The 16,080-nt window shown below is 47.5% G+C and overlaps 1 protein-coding gene across 3 annotated transcripts in view; it reads right to left on the reverse strand.

Annotated features, from left to right (window-relative positions):
- Positions 1 to 255: 255 nt before the first annotated feature.
- Positions 256 to 16,080, reverse strand: part of XPNPEP1 (X-prolyl aminopeptidase 1) — a 54,831-nt gene continuing 39,006 nt past the window's right edge. For 2 of the 3 annotated variants that reach the window (XM_022568811.2, XM_022568812.3), the window contains 11 exons: positions 14,530 to 14,619; positions 13,863 to 13,913; positions 12,610 to 12,668; positions 12,398 to 12,475; positions 10,420 to 10,491; positions 8,621 to 8,681; positions 7,052 to 7,121; positions 5,999 to 6,172; positions 5,319 to 5,395; positions 4,002 to 4,100; positions 256 to 804 (listed from right to left, as the gene is read on the reverse strand). In XM_022568811.2, coding sequence (XP_022424519.1) covers positions 676 to 804; positions 4,002 to 4,100; positions 5,319 to 5,395; positions 5,999 to 6,172; positions 7,052 to 7,121; positions 8,621 to 8,681; positions 10,420 to 10,491; positions 12,398 to 12,475; positions 12,610 to 12,668; positions 13,863 to 13,913; positions 14,530 to 14,619 — 960 coding nt within the window. In that variant the 3' untranslated portion in view covers positions 256 to 675. The remainder of the gene's footprint in view (positions 805 to 4,001; positions 4,101 to 5,318; positions 5,396 to 5,998; positions 6,173 to 7,051; positions 7,122 to 8,620; positions 8,682 to 10,419; positions 10,492 to 12,397; positions 12,476 to 12,609; positions 12,669 to 13,862; positions 13,914 to 14,529; positions 14,620 to 16,080) is intronic. The other variant, XM_089898153.1, reaches the window with a different exon arrangement.

Consider the following 16,080-nt stretch of genomic DNA (forward strand, 5'->3'; position numbering starts at 1 on the left):
TTTTTGTTGTTGTTGTTTTTTAACATCAATGACGTATTTTAAAATCTGGAAAGAAAAACTTAGAATACTCAACAAAATATTAGGTTTTCTAGAGAAAAGACTTAAGAGGCTTGAAATTAAGTCAGAAAATATGCAGGGAGGCCAGGGAATCTCTCCTCAAAGGGGTCCTTCCACCTAGAAAACGTGCCCTGAACGTGAGCCCACCCCACACACAGGGTGGATGGTGCCGGAAGAAGAGAGACGGCGGAGATGAAGCACGTTCTGACATTTTATTCACTGGTCATAAATACAGTCCCGTGCGCATGAAGGGGATCACGAACGAGGGACTAGCACCTGGAACGTGACTGTCGCAGAGCACTCACTGCTTCACCATCGCTGGCCAGAGGGCTCCCTGCAGCTGCTCGGGGCATTCCCCCGCTCAGGCTTGGCTTGTGGTGACCCTCCTTCTGGAGCAGCAATTTATTCTTGGCTCGTTCTCAACAATTTTAAAAAAATTCATAAAAGATCGAGTGTTTGCAAGAAAATATCAAAGAGGATAAGAAGATTTTCAGTTCTTCTCAGAGTCTAAAACGGGAAGGTAAGGGAGAAGGAGAGAAAGGGGAAAGATGTCAGGGGTGGGCCAGGCTTCTTCCTTTCCCCAGAGCGTTTAAAAAAAAAAAAAAAACAAAACAGGTATTAATGCTGTTTGGAGATGGGCTGCGTCTCTCTGATGAGCCACTCGAGGGCTTCCTGGCGGCCCTGTTTTTGCAGTTCCTTCCCGATCACGTCCCTGCAGGTCAGGTGGTAGTTGTTGAGCCAGTCGCACTGCAAGAGGGAAGGAATACAGACGTGGTCTCGCCATCGCACCTTCACCAGAGGCTGCGCAGCGAGCAGTGACATGTGCTGAGACCACAGGATGAGGGTAAAGGAGCACAAAACCCTTTCTCCCTGCTCGTGGACAAGCGACCTCCTTGCGTTCTACCTCCCTGGAGATAGATGGGACGAGGCCACATGGCCGATGGTGAAAATGCTCCTGGAACCACCTGCATGTGGACTGGAGTGACGGTGAGGGAACCACGAATGCCTGACGGCAAGCCGTGGCTCTGGATGCAGAGTAACCTGTAACCCGGTGTCCCCCTCGACAGCACCCCTGGAAGCCATGACGAGAGAGTGGGGGCAGGGGTCTCACAGCTCCTGCACCCACCCTGGTTGCCTCAGCTGCTGTGAAGACACACCTGAGGCTGTCCTACCAACGCGCTGAGTTTCCTATCCCGTATCCGCCTACAAAGCTGAATAAACTAGGATCAGTCAAGCCGGTGAGGGTCTTGTGAGTGTGGCCGTCTAGATGCGCCCAAAGCCTTTGGAGGTCAAGGCCTGCGCTGCTGCAGGGTGAGGCTGGGAGTAAGCTTGACTTTCAGAGCCTCAAATGAATGGAGCCACCACACCAGGAGATTTGCAAAGAGGTAAAAGTATGGAACCTGATCGGAGTGTGTGTGTGTGTGTGTGTGTGTGTGTGTGTGTGTGTGTGTGTGTGTACACGTACTGATGCGCTGAACCTGATGACAAGGGTTCTGCTAATCTCCGGGTGAGGAGTGAGGGAGGATGAGGGCTGGAGGGAAGCCCATTCTGCCAAGAGGACGGCAACCCACGCTCTCCACTGCCCCAAAGGGGGCCTGACCACATCACATCAGACAGATGGGTTGGTGTCGCCGATGACTTTGACCCAACTGGTGCTCCTATGCCCACTGATAAGAGGTGGGGAAGAGGGGTGGGATATCAAACACAAGCAAGCAGCTGCATGTCAGCAGCAAGGCCAGGCAGGGCTGTAAGGCAGCCTCCGTCCAAAGCAGCTCAACAGTGCAGACAGGAGCAGGCCTGGGGCCACACAGACACTCCCAAGACCCTTTTGGTTGGGGCAAGCTGGGGCACCCGCAGGGGGCTGGAGCAACGTCACAAAGGCCTTGGCAGCCTGCAGCACACACATTCATGTCCAACCAAAGTCCTCTGCTGCCACCTGGTGACAAATCGATGGGAATGCAGCACTAACCCCAAAACTCCCTAAAGTTTCTACTAAGACTGGGAGACGGTAAAGGGCAATGACTGGTACTTTAAAAGCCCAATGGACAGCATCTTGCTGTGGGGTATTACGATGCCTTAAGACAGAATGAAGCCCCAGATTTACTGAGTGGTATATGGGAAATGAACACTTTTGCTAAAAGATAATAAATACACTCTGCTTGGAATATTAAATACTGTCCTCTACTTGTAATTTGTGGAAACTTGCTAATGATTCCAAGGTAAGAAGATATTATCTGTCCTATAAAAACTAACTGGCTAAAAGAATAGTTCAGTGATTGGGGTATGTAAGGTACAGTAATGAACACTGGACCAGGCAGACAGCACTGGTCTCTGTCCAATGTCACGGGGGAGTCACAGGTTAAAAAGACTCTCTCCCCCAAGGAAAAATGGCCTCGCTTAACCTTCCTCATGCACTATTTCCCTGGATAAAGTGGAAGGTCACGTGGGAGAAATGTCTCCTGACTGGTACACTTCACGCGGACAGCAAGGCCTATGTGACCTGGAATCACTTGGCAGATGCCACAGCCTTGGGCTTCCAAGAGGGTAAAGGGACTTATTAGTAGAGGGTCCCTTGCTAAGACCCTGGAAGCTGTGCTCGAGGGCCCCAAGAAGAGACTGGTTCCTTGGGCAGAGGGCTGTAAGCAAGGTGGCTGCCATGCTCACTTCTGTGCTGTCATCCCCTCTCACCTAAGCCAGCCCTGTGGGGACCGGAGAAGAGGCCCAGGGCCGCAGGAGAGACTCTTCCTGCTGAAAAGACACACCTGACACTGTGCTGCTGACAGGCAGCTACAGCCTGAATAAACCAGCATCAGCAGGGCTCGTTTGGGTGCTGTGAGCGGGAACGTTTGGCTGAATCGAGGCACTGGCGGTCAAGACGAGGTGCCCAAGCACAGAGGCAATCGAAGCAGCAAGTGGATGACCTTCCTCTGTCACCCATCTGTGAGCTGGATGGGGCAGAGAGGGAGCTTCTGGCTGGGAGGAGCTCGTTCCATGGCCCTGCAGAAGGGGGCTCCTCAGCCCTCAGAGGCGCTTTCCTCTAGTGCCAAGCACAGGGCCCACGCAGGCTCCACTGAGGGTACGTTTCTGCCTCAGAAGCCCCTGGGGTGAGGCCAGTGGCTGCCTCTGGTAACGAGAACTGCTCATCCCTCGAGTGATGCACCACGCTCCTGCCTTTGCCTTCTGCTGCACTGCTGCCTGCCTGCCTTGCTCTGGAATTCCTGTCCTTCTGGCTTCTGGCTTCCTGGCTTGGGCCTGACCACTTCACAGCAGACAGACAGGGTGGTGTTGTTTCCACCCTGTTTTGACCCTTGTCCCTGCTCTGACCCTGATCACCTGTCCCATCCCTCAAGCCTTACTCCAGGTTCCTGGGCCTGCCGCCTCACCTGGCCTCATGAGCCTGGGGACCCGTGCTGGGATTTGCAGGGCTTCCAAGACCTGTCACCCTCTGAGCCTGACAGGTGAGCGCTGCTGTGCGTCTGCTCTGTGACAGGTTTCAGAGCCCAGAGCAACAACCTCTCTCCCTCCCTGTGACAAAATGGCATATGGTAATAGCGTTTGCTTCTCAGTTCCTTAGTTTCACGCAACACAAGAAAACAATCTGGCGTGTGCAACGGCCCCACCCACCCACAAAAATGCAGGGAAGACACATGCCCATGTTTGCTAAACACGCCTCAGGGCAGCTATGGCTCTGGCCCTCCTGGAAAGCAACAGCACACTATTCATTCCCACCTGTGAAGCCCTACCATCCCCAACAGTGAGGAGAGCAGGGCTATATCTACCTCGAGACCCAAAAATACAGGAAAAGCACCTCCAGTCCTCAGGAGACCTAGGATTTTCCAACTCAGCTGGCCTAGGCTCTAACTTAAAAGTGACAGTGGAGGAGAGAACGTAGGGCAGCTCTCCACCCCACACGCTTCTGCCCTCCCCCAAGGCTTCCTTGTTACCTCTTTGTCTGTAAGAGAATCCACATCTATCATTTTGGTCTGTATCGGAACCAAAGTTAGAGGGTCAAAGGTCAGGCTTCCCCGGTTACTGAAGTTATACTGTGGGAGAATGAAGAAAACAGAAGCTTTTACTCCTCTTTACCACCATGACCCGCCAGGAGGTCACTCCCACCCGACAGGACCGTCCCTCAGAGCCAGGTGTAACTAGGAATCGAGACGTGGTTAGCTGGTCACCATTTTTAAAAGACACGGGAGACACGATGAACACAGCGGATGCCACTTTCCAAGAGCTGCTCCACTGTGCAAACCACAGCCTGTGCCACCAGGAAAAGCCAAAGAGTGCTGAGGGGCTCCCAGCAGCAGGTCCACAAGACTCCTGCCTGCTGTGATGGAGAAGAGGCACAGAGGGTGTCTGGAAGCAGGGGGATCTCTGGTTTTGGTTCTCGAGCCTCTGCTAAGGCATAAGTTCCCCAGCAGATCCCTTTTTTTTGACATCAACCATGCAGCCTGCCTTGACCCAGCCAGGCCCATCAGGTGACAGGTAACAGGTCTGTCCAGTGCACGTGGCATGGAATGGCCAGGGTACACAGGGCACGATGGGTCTCTGTTCCTGGCGGGGCCTGTGGGAGTGAGGGGAGAGGCCACTCTCAAGAAGAGTGACATCAGTGTGCAAGCAGAGAGCAGACCCCTGCAGTCAGCTTCCCTGAAGACTTAGGAAGCCACCTCCCTCCAACGGTTCCATTTCCAAAATCACCCATGGAGGAGAAGCAAACAGGTCTTCCAGGTCAAGCCCAGCACCTAAAGCCTGCGACCTCTTGGTAACGTGATGGGGAGAGGGTGACACACCTGTCTTCCAGAGGGCACCACACCTGTGGGGCCCGACCCAGGGGGTAACTCGGGCCTCCTCAGCTTTACCTGATAAAAATCATCTGGGGCATTTGTTGAAAACAGTTCCCGGGCCCCAGACCTGGAGATTCTGCTTCAGTGTCTGGAAGGGGCCTTTAAGCGAGCACCCCTCCCCCACAGCAGAGGCGGCTTGACGACAAGAAGCTGCCTCCAGTAAGCTCGGAGCCCCAACTAACAGTAAGCAGGGGGCTGCCTGGGGCTCCAAGAGGTCCAGTTCAGGGTCCCAGTTCACTAAGGATTTTCCCTCTGGCTTTGCAGAGGAGAATGAATTCCAGGAGAGGCACCACTATCAGGGGAAGGAGGCTCCATTCTGGCCCCAGAATGACATGCTCTTGGTTCCAAGGACAAAAGTCCTCATCCTCCCCCATTAAGGAATAAGGGAATTTAAAAAACAAAAACCTAATTACTCACCTTGGTCTTCACAGGCACCACCAGGACAACATTCTCAATGCGAATTCCGAAAGCCCCGTCTTCATAATACCCTGGCTCTAAAACAAACCAAACCCCAAAATGAGAAACAGCCCACCATGAAGATAAGCACAGAGAAGCTTGCACTCCTGGGATGACAGCGCTTCCCAAGAAACAGATGAAGGGCCACTTAATCTGGGTGTAAGAGCCCAGAGACGCCTCCTCCCGCAGGGCACTTTTAATAGGCACTTGAGGTCCAGACAGAGGCTCAGAAGTTCCTGAGAACTGGCTGCAGGGTAGGGAGTACAATAACAGAGGATCCGCCAAATAAATGATGGGGCATATCCATAAAACACAATGATGCAGGCAGTAAAATACATTCACAAAGATGTAGTAACGACATGGGAAAAGACAAGCTAACGTAGCAAATTATTAAGCCATGTTTCCCCTGGGTGTCTGGATTACAAATGATTATCATTTTCTTCTTTATACTGTTCCATAGTCTCACTTCTTCTACAATGAATATTTATCACTTTTATAATCAAAAAAGGTTGTTGTTGTTTAATTCAGGAGGGGGAAATTATTTCCAATTTACTTTATAATAATGAAAATACAAGAAACAACAAAGAGCTTTCAGAAAGGCCAGAGGACCCATGCACACCCTCTAGGTGAGGGACACCTACCATCAGTGACAATCATGCCGGCCTCCAAGGGCTCATCAGAGAATGTTTTATAACTGATGCCACAAGGACCCTCGTGAACATTCAGAAAAGACCCAACACCATGTCCCGTCCCGTGCAGGTAATCCAGGCCAGAATCCCATAAAGCTGAGCGGGCAAAGGAGTCAAGAAGGTGGCCTGAAAGACACAGTAAGAAGCACTCGGTGATTCTGTACAGTACTTTTCAACTTGCAAAGCACTTTGGAGATTACATTTGTTATGTTTGGCTCCAGAAGGTGAAACAGAAACCAGCGGGTAAAAGTTACTGGAGGATTCAGGTTTCAGCCCAACACCAAGAAGAACTTTCTCACAGTCAGAGCTCCTGAGGAGGGCAGCTCCCCCACCAGTCAGAGCTCAGTCTGAAGCTGGAGGATGCTGGTGAGGAATGGTCGCCTGTAGCAGGTAAGGGCTGCAGTAGATGACATGGACGTTCCCTTCCCAGCGCTGGGACCCTACAGTTTCAGAATTACAAGATGAGTTTCTAACCAGACTGCAAGCATGAGGAAACTGGTGCCCAGGGAGATGAGTGCCGGCCCAGCCTAAGCAGACTCGAGGCCCAGGTCTTGTCAACTCCCCGTGCAATGGCCCACCCACCCATCCTCATGCAAAAAGTTATATGTCTCAAGTCAGGTTCTCAGTAAAGTAAATCCCAATGAGGGTCCTGAAAGGAGGCACTGGCCCAGCACTGAAGGGCAGAAAGGAGGCTGCGCCAACTTCCACTGGGGCCCTGAGGCCGTCATGCCCTGCTGCCCTCTCCTGGGAGCCACCCACATGGGTCACCCGACACCATAATTGGTCAGGAGGGAGTTCACACCTGACCCTGGGCCCGGTCCGAAGCCTGGCTCCCTGGAGGTCCTCTCAGCTCAGTCCATGCAGCACCCCCATTTGCCCAGGATGGGCCTGAAGTAGGCTGGGGGCTGGTACGGCAAGGGAAGGACATGTTCTTCCACCCAAACTTAGACACGTCTGATGCCTGAACAAGAAAAAGCCTGCCGTATGATTGAAGGAATCACCTACCTTTGGTTCCAGTCGGGAAAACAGCTGCACTCACAGCTATGTGGCCCTTGAGGACACATGTGAAGCATTCCTGCCAAAGAAAACCCAGAGGGCATGTTCAGGACTGGCACAGGCGTTTTAATCCTATAGTTTTCGGGTAGCTCTGAAAACCTTGCCTCTGAAGGTTTTGTAGCAATACCACAGAGAAAATCAGAGGAAAAAGGAAAAAAATCTGGTGGTGGAGAAAAACCTTGGCCTTGGTACCAATTTTCCAGAAAATCTTGAAATTCCATTTAATAAAAGAGAACTGACTGAGAGATGACCCCACAAGTCTCTCCCTTGTAATGAACATTCTGCCATACTCTCTGCCATCTGAGCCTCAGAAAGACTGGGGAAAAGCACTAAAAAGTACTGAGGACACTAGCAACACTTATGAGCTATCCCTCTGTGCCAGGCATGATACGTACAGCGCTGTACGTTTAATCCCACACTTCTTGTTGGAGGCACTCTTGCCATCCCCACTTCATAGAGAGATGAATGCCAGGTCACGCAGTTCATAAGTGGCAGCATGTGGCCTTGGAGCCAGGCAGTCCTGCTTCAACCTCTGTGCACCTCACCACCATCTATACTCAGGGTTTAGTCCCTACTGCCTGGACAAGAAAAGCGCTGTTTGGAAGGGTAGTGGCTTGCCAGTAAGGTGCAGAGTCAGGACTAAACCCCACACTGTTCAATCTGGTCTGGATTGAACACAGAACAAGGAGAGTCACACCAAAGGTAGGTATCTGGACCCAAGGTCAAACCCTTCTTCATCTGCTGGTGCCTACAAATGAATGACACAAGGGACCAACTCTGGGAAATGTGCCCTGCTCTATCCAATAAAGCCCTCTTCCCTGGACAAGCTTCCTGAAGGAGCTCCCTGGAAAAAGAGATATACTCAGAGATTCAACCAGTATTTGCCAAGCAGTGACTATCATCCAAGAACCTGCTGGGCTCACAGAACCTTCACAGCCAGCCTTGGAGGTGAGTACTCTTCTCACCGCTTTTATGGATGGTCTAAGTGTTGAGTTCAAGGTCATGGAGTCTGTAAACAGCAGAGAAGATCTGAAGCCCGGTCTCCAGACTCATGGTACACATCTCTCTACCTTACAGCTGTTTCCTCTTTTCCATGCCAGACAGACCAGAAACTGAGCAGTGCATGTCATTTCAGAGGGTTCCTAGAGAGTTGAGCCTACAAATAGGAATGCTGAACTTGAAAAAAGAACGGGGGTAGCTTTCAGAATGAAATCTAGCCACTGTTCATAAAAAGGCATATATTTCACTACCCCACTCCCTTCCCCAAAGAAACTTCCTGACTGAAGAGAAGGCCAAAGCTATTAAAACTTGAATCTGAGCCACTCTGACCTTAGCAGACAGAATGCTTTTAAAATCTCTCCAATAATTAATTAAATGGATGTCATAAAGCAGATAAGCCTGATTCCACAGTAATGAGCTATTTTATTGTCCCACATATAATTTTTACTCATGTATACAATCCTTTTCACAAGAGAGAACTGTCAAAGAGCAGAGAGGGCCTCTCGAGTTTTCTCTTACCTTCTCATAGGCTGTAGGGGTTCCAAAATGCATGGTACGAGTCACATCTGTGGTTCCATCCCTTTCCAAAAGGAAGGACAAATTAGTTTTCACTCAGAATAAGCTTCTGCTCAAACGTGAGACAGATGAGGATGTGGAGAAATTGGAACCCTCATGCACTGCTGGTGGACATATAAAATAGTAGAGCCACTCTGGAAAGCAGTTTACAGTTCCTTAAAAGGTTAAACACGGAGTTACCCTAGGACCCAGCAATCCCACTCCTAGGTAAACCGCCAAGAGAACCGAAAACATATGTCCACACAAAAACTTATACATGAATGTTCAGAGCAGCATCACTCATAATACCCAAAACGTAGAAACCACCTAAATGTCCATCAACTGATGAGTTAACAAAATGCAGTATACACATACAATGAAATATTATTCAGCAATAAAAAGGAATGAAGTACTGATACACACTATAACCTGGATGAACCTGGAAGACATTATTACACTAAGTGACGGAAGTCAGCCACTGAGGCCATATAATTCCATGTACATGAAATGTCCAGAATAGGCAAATCCAGACAGACAGAAAGTATACTAGTGGTTCCCTGGGTAGGGGAAAGTGGGAAGTGACTGCTAACAGGAATGGTGTTTCTTTTTTGAGGTGATGAAAATATTCTAAAATTGATTGTGGTGACAGTTGTACAATTCCGTGAATAAACTAAAAACCATTAATTGTACACTTCAAATGAGTAAGCTGTATTATATTTCAATGAAATTGTTAAAAAAAAAAAATGAGACAAAGTGTGAATGCAAGGATGGCCCAGTGTAGCAGGAGTGAACTCAAGTCAGGCCCTGACACACACACTCTTGGTCTACAATGTGAGGACTGTTTCACGGAAGACACCATCCCTGGGATTATGAATGAAAGGGAGGTGGACAAAGTAAATAGGAACCTGTTTCTAGCAAAAGAAAGTCAAACTCTAATTCCTCCTGTCAGGATGGCAAGCGGTTTATTGGACCCTAAAAATACCCAAATGCATCTTTTAGAACACCCTAATCCACCCCTTGACACAGAAAGAGTAACTTCTAGAATACTGCTAAAATTTAGAAGTGAACCAAAGTTACACCATTACCCAAGAAATCCAAATACCCTTCGCTCTAGGCTTTTATTAACTCCAACCCACACGTCCCAAGGCTAGGTTGTGGCTTCCATCTCCACCAGCCAAAGTCCCAACTTAAGTGGAGAAAGGAGTAGTAAAAGGCCTTGCTCGTGTGCTCTCAATGCAGACAACACCTATTCCTCTCCTCCTCGTGGGTTCCACATCAAGACCCAACCAAATCTTGGTTTCTCTGAGAAACTATTCTAGATGATGACTGTGAAAGCAGCAAGGCATGAAGAAGGAAATTCAGGGACAGCCCTCGTTCCTCATTCATTCATTCAAAATTATGCCGTCACTTCACAAGGCCCTGGGGCCACTAAAAGTCTGGGGAGCTGCCAGGTGATGTATGGGCTGGAGCAGAAGACTTCCCAATGGTTCTGAAAGCTTACTTTCAGTTATTTATTTAGTGTTTAACAGCTTCCAGCCAAGGACTAAACATTTCTATCAAACAGTCTTTTGTGGGAACAGGATCACAACTGGGCTATTTCAACAAGGGGTGAAAAAAAGGACAAGACGTGGAAACAATTCCATCAGTGGCTGGCGCAGAATGAGATGACCAGCTGAGCACTCTCGGCTGGAGCCTGGCTTGTCCACCTACTCAACTGCCTTGATTCAGTGGGGTCAAGCTCTGCGCAGCCCCGATTCACTTACTTGTATTGAGCACCCGAGTCAATGAGGTACACCTCATCCAGAGACAAGGTCCTATTCGTCTCAGGGACCGGCCTAAGAAAGTTAATTAAAAATTAATTATTCCACAAATGTAAATGCTTCCTGAATCTGGGAGGAAGGAATACAAGAGTTCTTTGTACTGTGCGAACAATTTATGTAAGCCTTAAATTATATCACACTAAAGTTACCAAATAGGTTAATTATTACAACTAATGTTAACCTTCTACTATTCAAAGACCCAGTCAACCTATCTCCCCAACAGATAAAGAGCTCAGGAGAAGGAAATAACATATTTCTTTGTATCTTCCTCCATTTGTGACTGGAAGAAAACAAGTGTTCATCAGGTAATTGTAAAAGCTACAGAAAATAATAATCAATATAAGCAGTAGGACCAAGCTGGGAAGTGGGAGGAGAGCAGCCGCAGTCATTTGTCTATTTTTTTTTTTTTTGCGGGGGGCGGGGGGCGGTCCAGGCCCCTGCCTCAGCCTCCACTTCCCTCCCTCAGTCCTAATCCCACCAGGTGCCTCCCCACTTGCTTCCTAGACCACCAGACAGGCAGAAGGTCAGTGCCTCAGTCTGGGAGAAAACCTAACAGGATTTTTGCTGGGGAAAGGAATGGACCATGATGCTCTTATGCTAGAGCTCTTTTTTCAAATGAACATCTGGTATTTTTTAAAGTGATCTGATTTCTCCATGCCTTTTTCCAGACAATATGCTGCACTGGGAAAAGCTAAAAGGGACGCGAGCATTCCAAGTCTCCGCCCTGCAGCCGAGAGAGGTTCTCAGAGAGGTTCTCCTTCACTTCCAGGCAATAAGGGTGAAAGTGGGCACTCGAGCCCAACTGGCAGAAAAGACAACCAGACATGGGCCCAGTTTCAGCACCCTCTCTGTCAACAGGCTTCCAACAGCCACAATGAAGAGACACCAAAGGAGAAGCAAAATTCTCCCCCCTTGGTCTGAAATGATTTATTGTGTTAATTATATGCAAAATTCTAGAGTAGTATCCAGCCAGGAAATTCATCACCTGCATTAAATATAAGATAAAACTAAAGTCCTTTTTCTATTTTAATGTTGGAACAGAGGCATTAATGTGAGAGAACTGTACAGTCACATATCTGTGACTGTCTCCCACACAACAGCTTCAAAATTTGTCCCAAGACAAAAAACTCTAAAAGTGATTAAAAAGGCGGGGGGCAGGAATTTGTGCCCACGTACAGCACTGCAGCACAGTGAGACAGCCAAGTGTTCCTTCACTATGCACATCACGGGTGGGGAGCAAAGGACTCAAGATGCCCACACGAGGCAGAACCGTGTAAGCCAGGTGAAGCTGAAGCTGGAGCCCCACTTCCCACCACCTCTACAGGCAGGTCTAGCAGTTCTAAAACACATCAGCGCCCCCTCTGTCTCACAGTGCAGGGATGCATGGCTCTGTGGGTCCATGGGCTCTTGTAGGTCGTGTGGTACAAATCCCCATAGGCTGGGGAGGAAAGAGAGGTTACAGATTATCTCTTCAACCGTAGCAGGGTGCTCCACAACCTAGTGATAAGCTTTTTTGGTATGGAGGTGATGGAGCTCACAGGACGTTTGGACTAGTGCATCAAGAAGGCTGCCACTGTCAGAAAAGAAAAACACTAAAAATCCTAACTACTAAGATTCAGGGATTATGAATACAGATACTGCAGCCTCAAAGGAAAGAGGGACAACCCGTTTGACATCGCGAGAATGTCAATGTGAAACCTCTATGCCTAAGAGTTGGCTCCCAACAGGCAGAGGCTTGGGGATTTAGAGGAAAGAAGAGAAAATAAGACCTCCAAGGTCCTATTTCCCATATAAGAACAATCTCAACAGACACACGGAGGTGGGCGCCAGGGCCTCTGGTAGAATAATGTCTCTCCCCTGCTCAGGCTCCTGTGCAGAAGCAGCAGCAAAGCCGGGCAGCGTGCTTCTCCGCATGCCTTACGCGTAGTGAATGATGGCGCCGTTGGGTCCCGTACTGGAAATTGTTGGGAAGCTCAGGTCCACAAAGTCAGCCTGCTGCCTGGAACAGAAAGATACACAAGAGCAGAGTGGCTTAAAGGTTTTTACTGTGCCAAGAATCAGGGCCCTCCCGGCTTCATTTAACTTGCCAAGGAAATGAGCACAAGGTTCATGGGCCCCCAAAGTGATCCTTACCTGCGGAATTCCTCAGCTTTGTCAGCAGCTGAGATCTCCGTCACGCCACCTTTGGGCACCTATAAGGAAGTTGCTTATAAACCACTGGGGTGTGATAAATTCATCCGTCTCCTACATATTATAGGAGGTGCATTAAAAGCTTACTTTTTCCTCAATCCCCACGTCCCAACTGTCCAATCTATAGGACACAGCATATGTCTCATCTGTACAAGGAGGGAATTTCCAAAGGCTCTTACCAAAGCCATCTAAAAGTAGAAGCATTTCTATACATTTAATTTTTCACTCAACTATTTCCCTCAGTGTTATATCCTGAAAACTCCCAAAACTTAATACACCTAAATTTAAAAATTAAAAAGCATCCCCACCTAGGATATCATCCTAAGAAAGTGATCCTAAATAAATAAAAAAGATAAATGCAAAGATATTATTACAAGGTGTTTGGTAAGTGCAAAAAAAATTTTAAACAATCTAAAACATTTGAAAATAGAAGGAATGGGTAAATAAATCAGTCTAGCTACTAAACACAGTCTCTATTTGAATCATTTTTTTAAAGACCTCAAAGCACATGGAAAATGCTCACACTATGATAAGTAAATAAAATAAAATACAAAATCGTAGCTGTACAGTGAGAGGCATGTAAAAATGATTTATGTTGAAAAAACAATGTACACAGATGAACACTTGCCAAAGAGGAAAAAACTGTTACACCAGTGGGAATCAGGGTGATATTTTCTTCTTCCAATTTAAGCTACTTTAAAAGAGTTGTTTATATAATATTTAAAGGAAATATGATATTGTTTAATAAGAGCACAAAGAAATCACCTTCCTGTCAACTACAAGGAGTGAAAGGGCAAGAAACTAATGCCCAAGAATCAATTTAATATAAAAAGTTTTATGGCTTAAAGTTCAAAACATACACAAAGATCTTTCTTCTCTTAACACAGTCAGCTTGCCTGTAATATCGTAAGAGTCATTTTTTCTTATAATGAAACTCCACTTAGTTATAAGACAATTCCTTAACCACAAAGGATCCATTCTGTTAAGGAATTTCCTTCTTCATCTTTGTTACTACTGTCCATAATTAAAGAATTTTTACACACACACCAAATTTCCACAAAGAACTATTAAAAGAGAGTACTAAAATTAGATCAAGATCTTAGACCTCGTGGTCAACCAGAGCCACAGTTCGAATCACATGTAGATAATTTCTGAGAAATCTATATCCATGTGTTAAACAAAGACTAAGAACCGACCTCTTTCTCCAGCCAGTTAAAGAGTTCACAGAGGGCAACAGCATCTTTAATCTGTGCAAATAACAGAGACATTTTTTAAAGTTATTACTGAAAATCAGATGGGCAGATTCAAAGCCCAGCCCTAATGTGATACTGAGAGGGCTGCACTTATAGGGCTACAAACCATCAGCAATCAGGGCTTTACATGCAGGCATTTCCTGTGAACAAGTGTGCAGCAATTTCCGCTATGGGGGAAAGGGCTCCCCTGCTGTTGAGTAGTTCAGGCACAATCAGGAAGGGGCCCACCTCAGAGCACACAGGAGCACCCTCAGAGGGGTCATTCCTGTACTACTGGAGCAGGAAAGACAGGCCACTGTCAAAAGCCATCTCTGCGCCCCAAATCTTTCTAGATCCACTGCTGGCCTTGAAACACAAATCTAGGCCTCTTCAGAGGCTTCACCTTCATCATTACCATCACCTACACTATCGTCATCAATCTCCTTTTGTGTTTTATGTTATATTATGTAAAGATCTAGCCCATCCAGTATTTTATTTCATTCTCTCATTAACTCTGGAAAGCTCAGAGAAGTTCCCACCTTGTGCCAGGCTCAAGGCCACACAGCAGGTGAGGGAGCTGGGCCTTCTGACCACCACGCATCCCCTCTTCTGCACAGGCTGCTTTACTCACGTGAGCTCTCCTCATGCCTTCTGATTCAGCAGAATTCTTCACAGCTTTGGCGATGCAGATGGGGGTGTAAGGCATACAGCAGCGATGATCCTGGGGCGAAAGGCAGTCATATGGGAAATCGAGTCTGGCTCACTCACCCAAGACCAAGGCTATCACCTCTCCACCCAGCACAGCACACTTAAGACAAATCATTGGAAGAGCTCCCACTCAGGACCCACCCAGCTGTCCCCTGGGGCCCGAAGACCTGCCCTTTTTGGTTGGTGACTCTGAGCATGGCGAAAGGTGCTTGAGCTCATCCAAAAAGATAAAGTAAAAACATAAAACAAGTTATTTCTCGTCTATCCCCCACCCTGTAGCTTTTTGAGACTGCTGGCTGCCAGCCATCAGAGAGATACTGCTTTTCAAACCTCCAAGGTCATGGTCAGAGTTCACTAACAGATCAAAGCTTGACCGAAACAACCCCTTTCTGGCTGCACAAAGGAGGCTTTTTCCCACTGTCTAGGGACGCACATGATGGATGAGGGGAGAGGGGAGGCTCCTGCTCAGGGATCAGCTACTGTTAAAGGTCTGATCTTAAAGGGCCTTAAAGGGCCCGGGAAGAGCCTTCCCAATTTGAAAACAAGTTAGAATCCAGCCCTGTGTTACAGGGAGGGGGGAGGGATTTTGCACCACCTTGCACTTGCACTAGCACAGAGCTTCTCAAAGGGCTTTCCCTCTCTCCACTCTCCTTGCTCTCTCTCTCTCTGAGATACCTACCTGTCATGAGACAAAGGCAGGCATGATCCCCAAGGAGGTAAAGCTCTGAGTAACTATGTCATGCAGTGTGACAGTGACAGGGGTGCAATGGCAGGCCAGGTCTAGAGGGCCAAGCCTGGGGTCCTCTCAGGATGGCCCACTGCTAAGTGGAGGAGAGAGGCCCAGGGCAGGACGGTCAAAAAGGCTACAACTCCTTAGGTAGATTTATTCCTAGATATTTTATTCTTTTTGTTGCAGTGGTAAATGGGAGTGTTTTCTTAATTTCACTGTCAGATTTTTCATCATTAGTGTATAAGGATGCCAGAGATTTCTGTGCATTAATTTTGTATGCTGCTACTTTACCAAATTCATTGATTAGCTCTAGTAGTTTTCTGGTAGCATCTTTAGGATTCTCTATGTATATTATCATGTCATCAACCTGTATGCAGAAAATTATAAGACACTGATGAAAGAAATTAAAGATGATACAAATAGATGGAGAGATATACCATGTTCTTGGATTGGAAGAATCAACATTGTGAAAATGATTCTACTACCCAAAGCAATCTACAGATTCAATGCAATCCCTATCAAACTACCAATGGCATTTTTCACAGAACTAGAACAAAAAATTTCACAATTTGTATGAAAACACAAAAGACCCCGAATAGCCAAAGCAATCTTGAGGATGAAAAATGGAGCTGGAGGAATCAGGCTCCCTGACTTCAGACTATAATACAAAGCTACAGTAATCAAGACAGTATGGTACTGGCACAAAAACAGAAATATAGATCAATGGAACAGGATAGAAAGCCC

The sequence above is a fragment of the Delphinapterus leucas genome, chromosome 16, assembly GCF_059928025.1.
Source record: "Delphinapterus leucas isolate spDelLeu-1000000601 "Yukka" chromosome 16, BTC_Dleu_Yukka2, whole genome shotgun sequence".
Classification (NCBI taxonomy): Eukaryota; Metazoa; Chordata; class Mammalia; order Artiodactyla; family Monodontidae; genus Delphinapterus; species Delphinapterus leucas.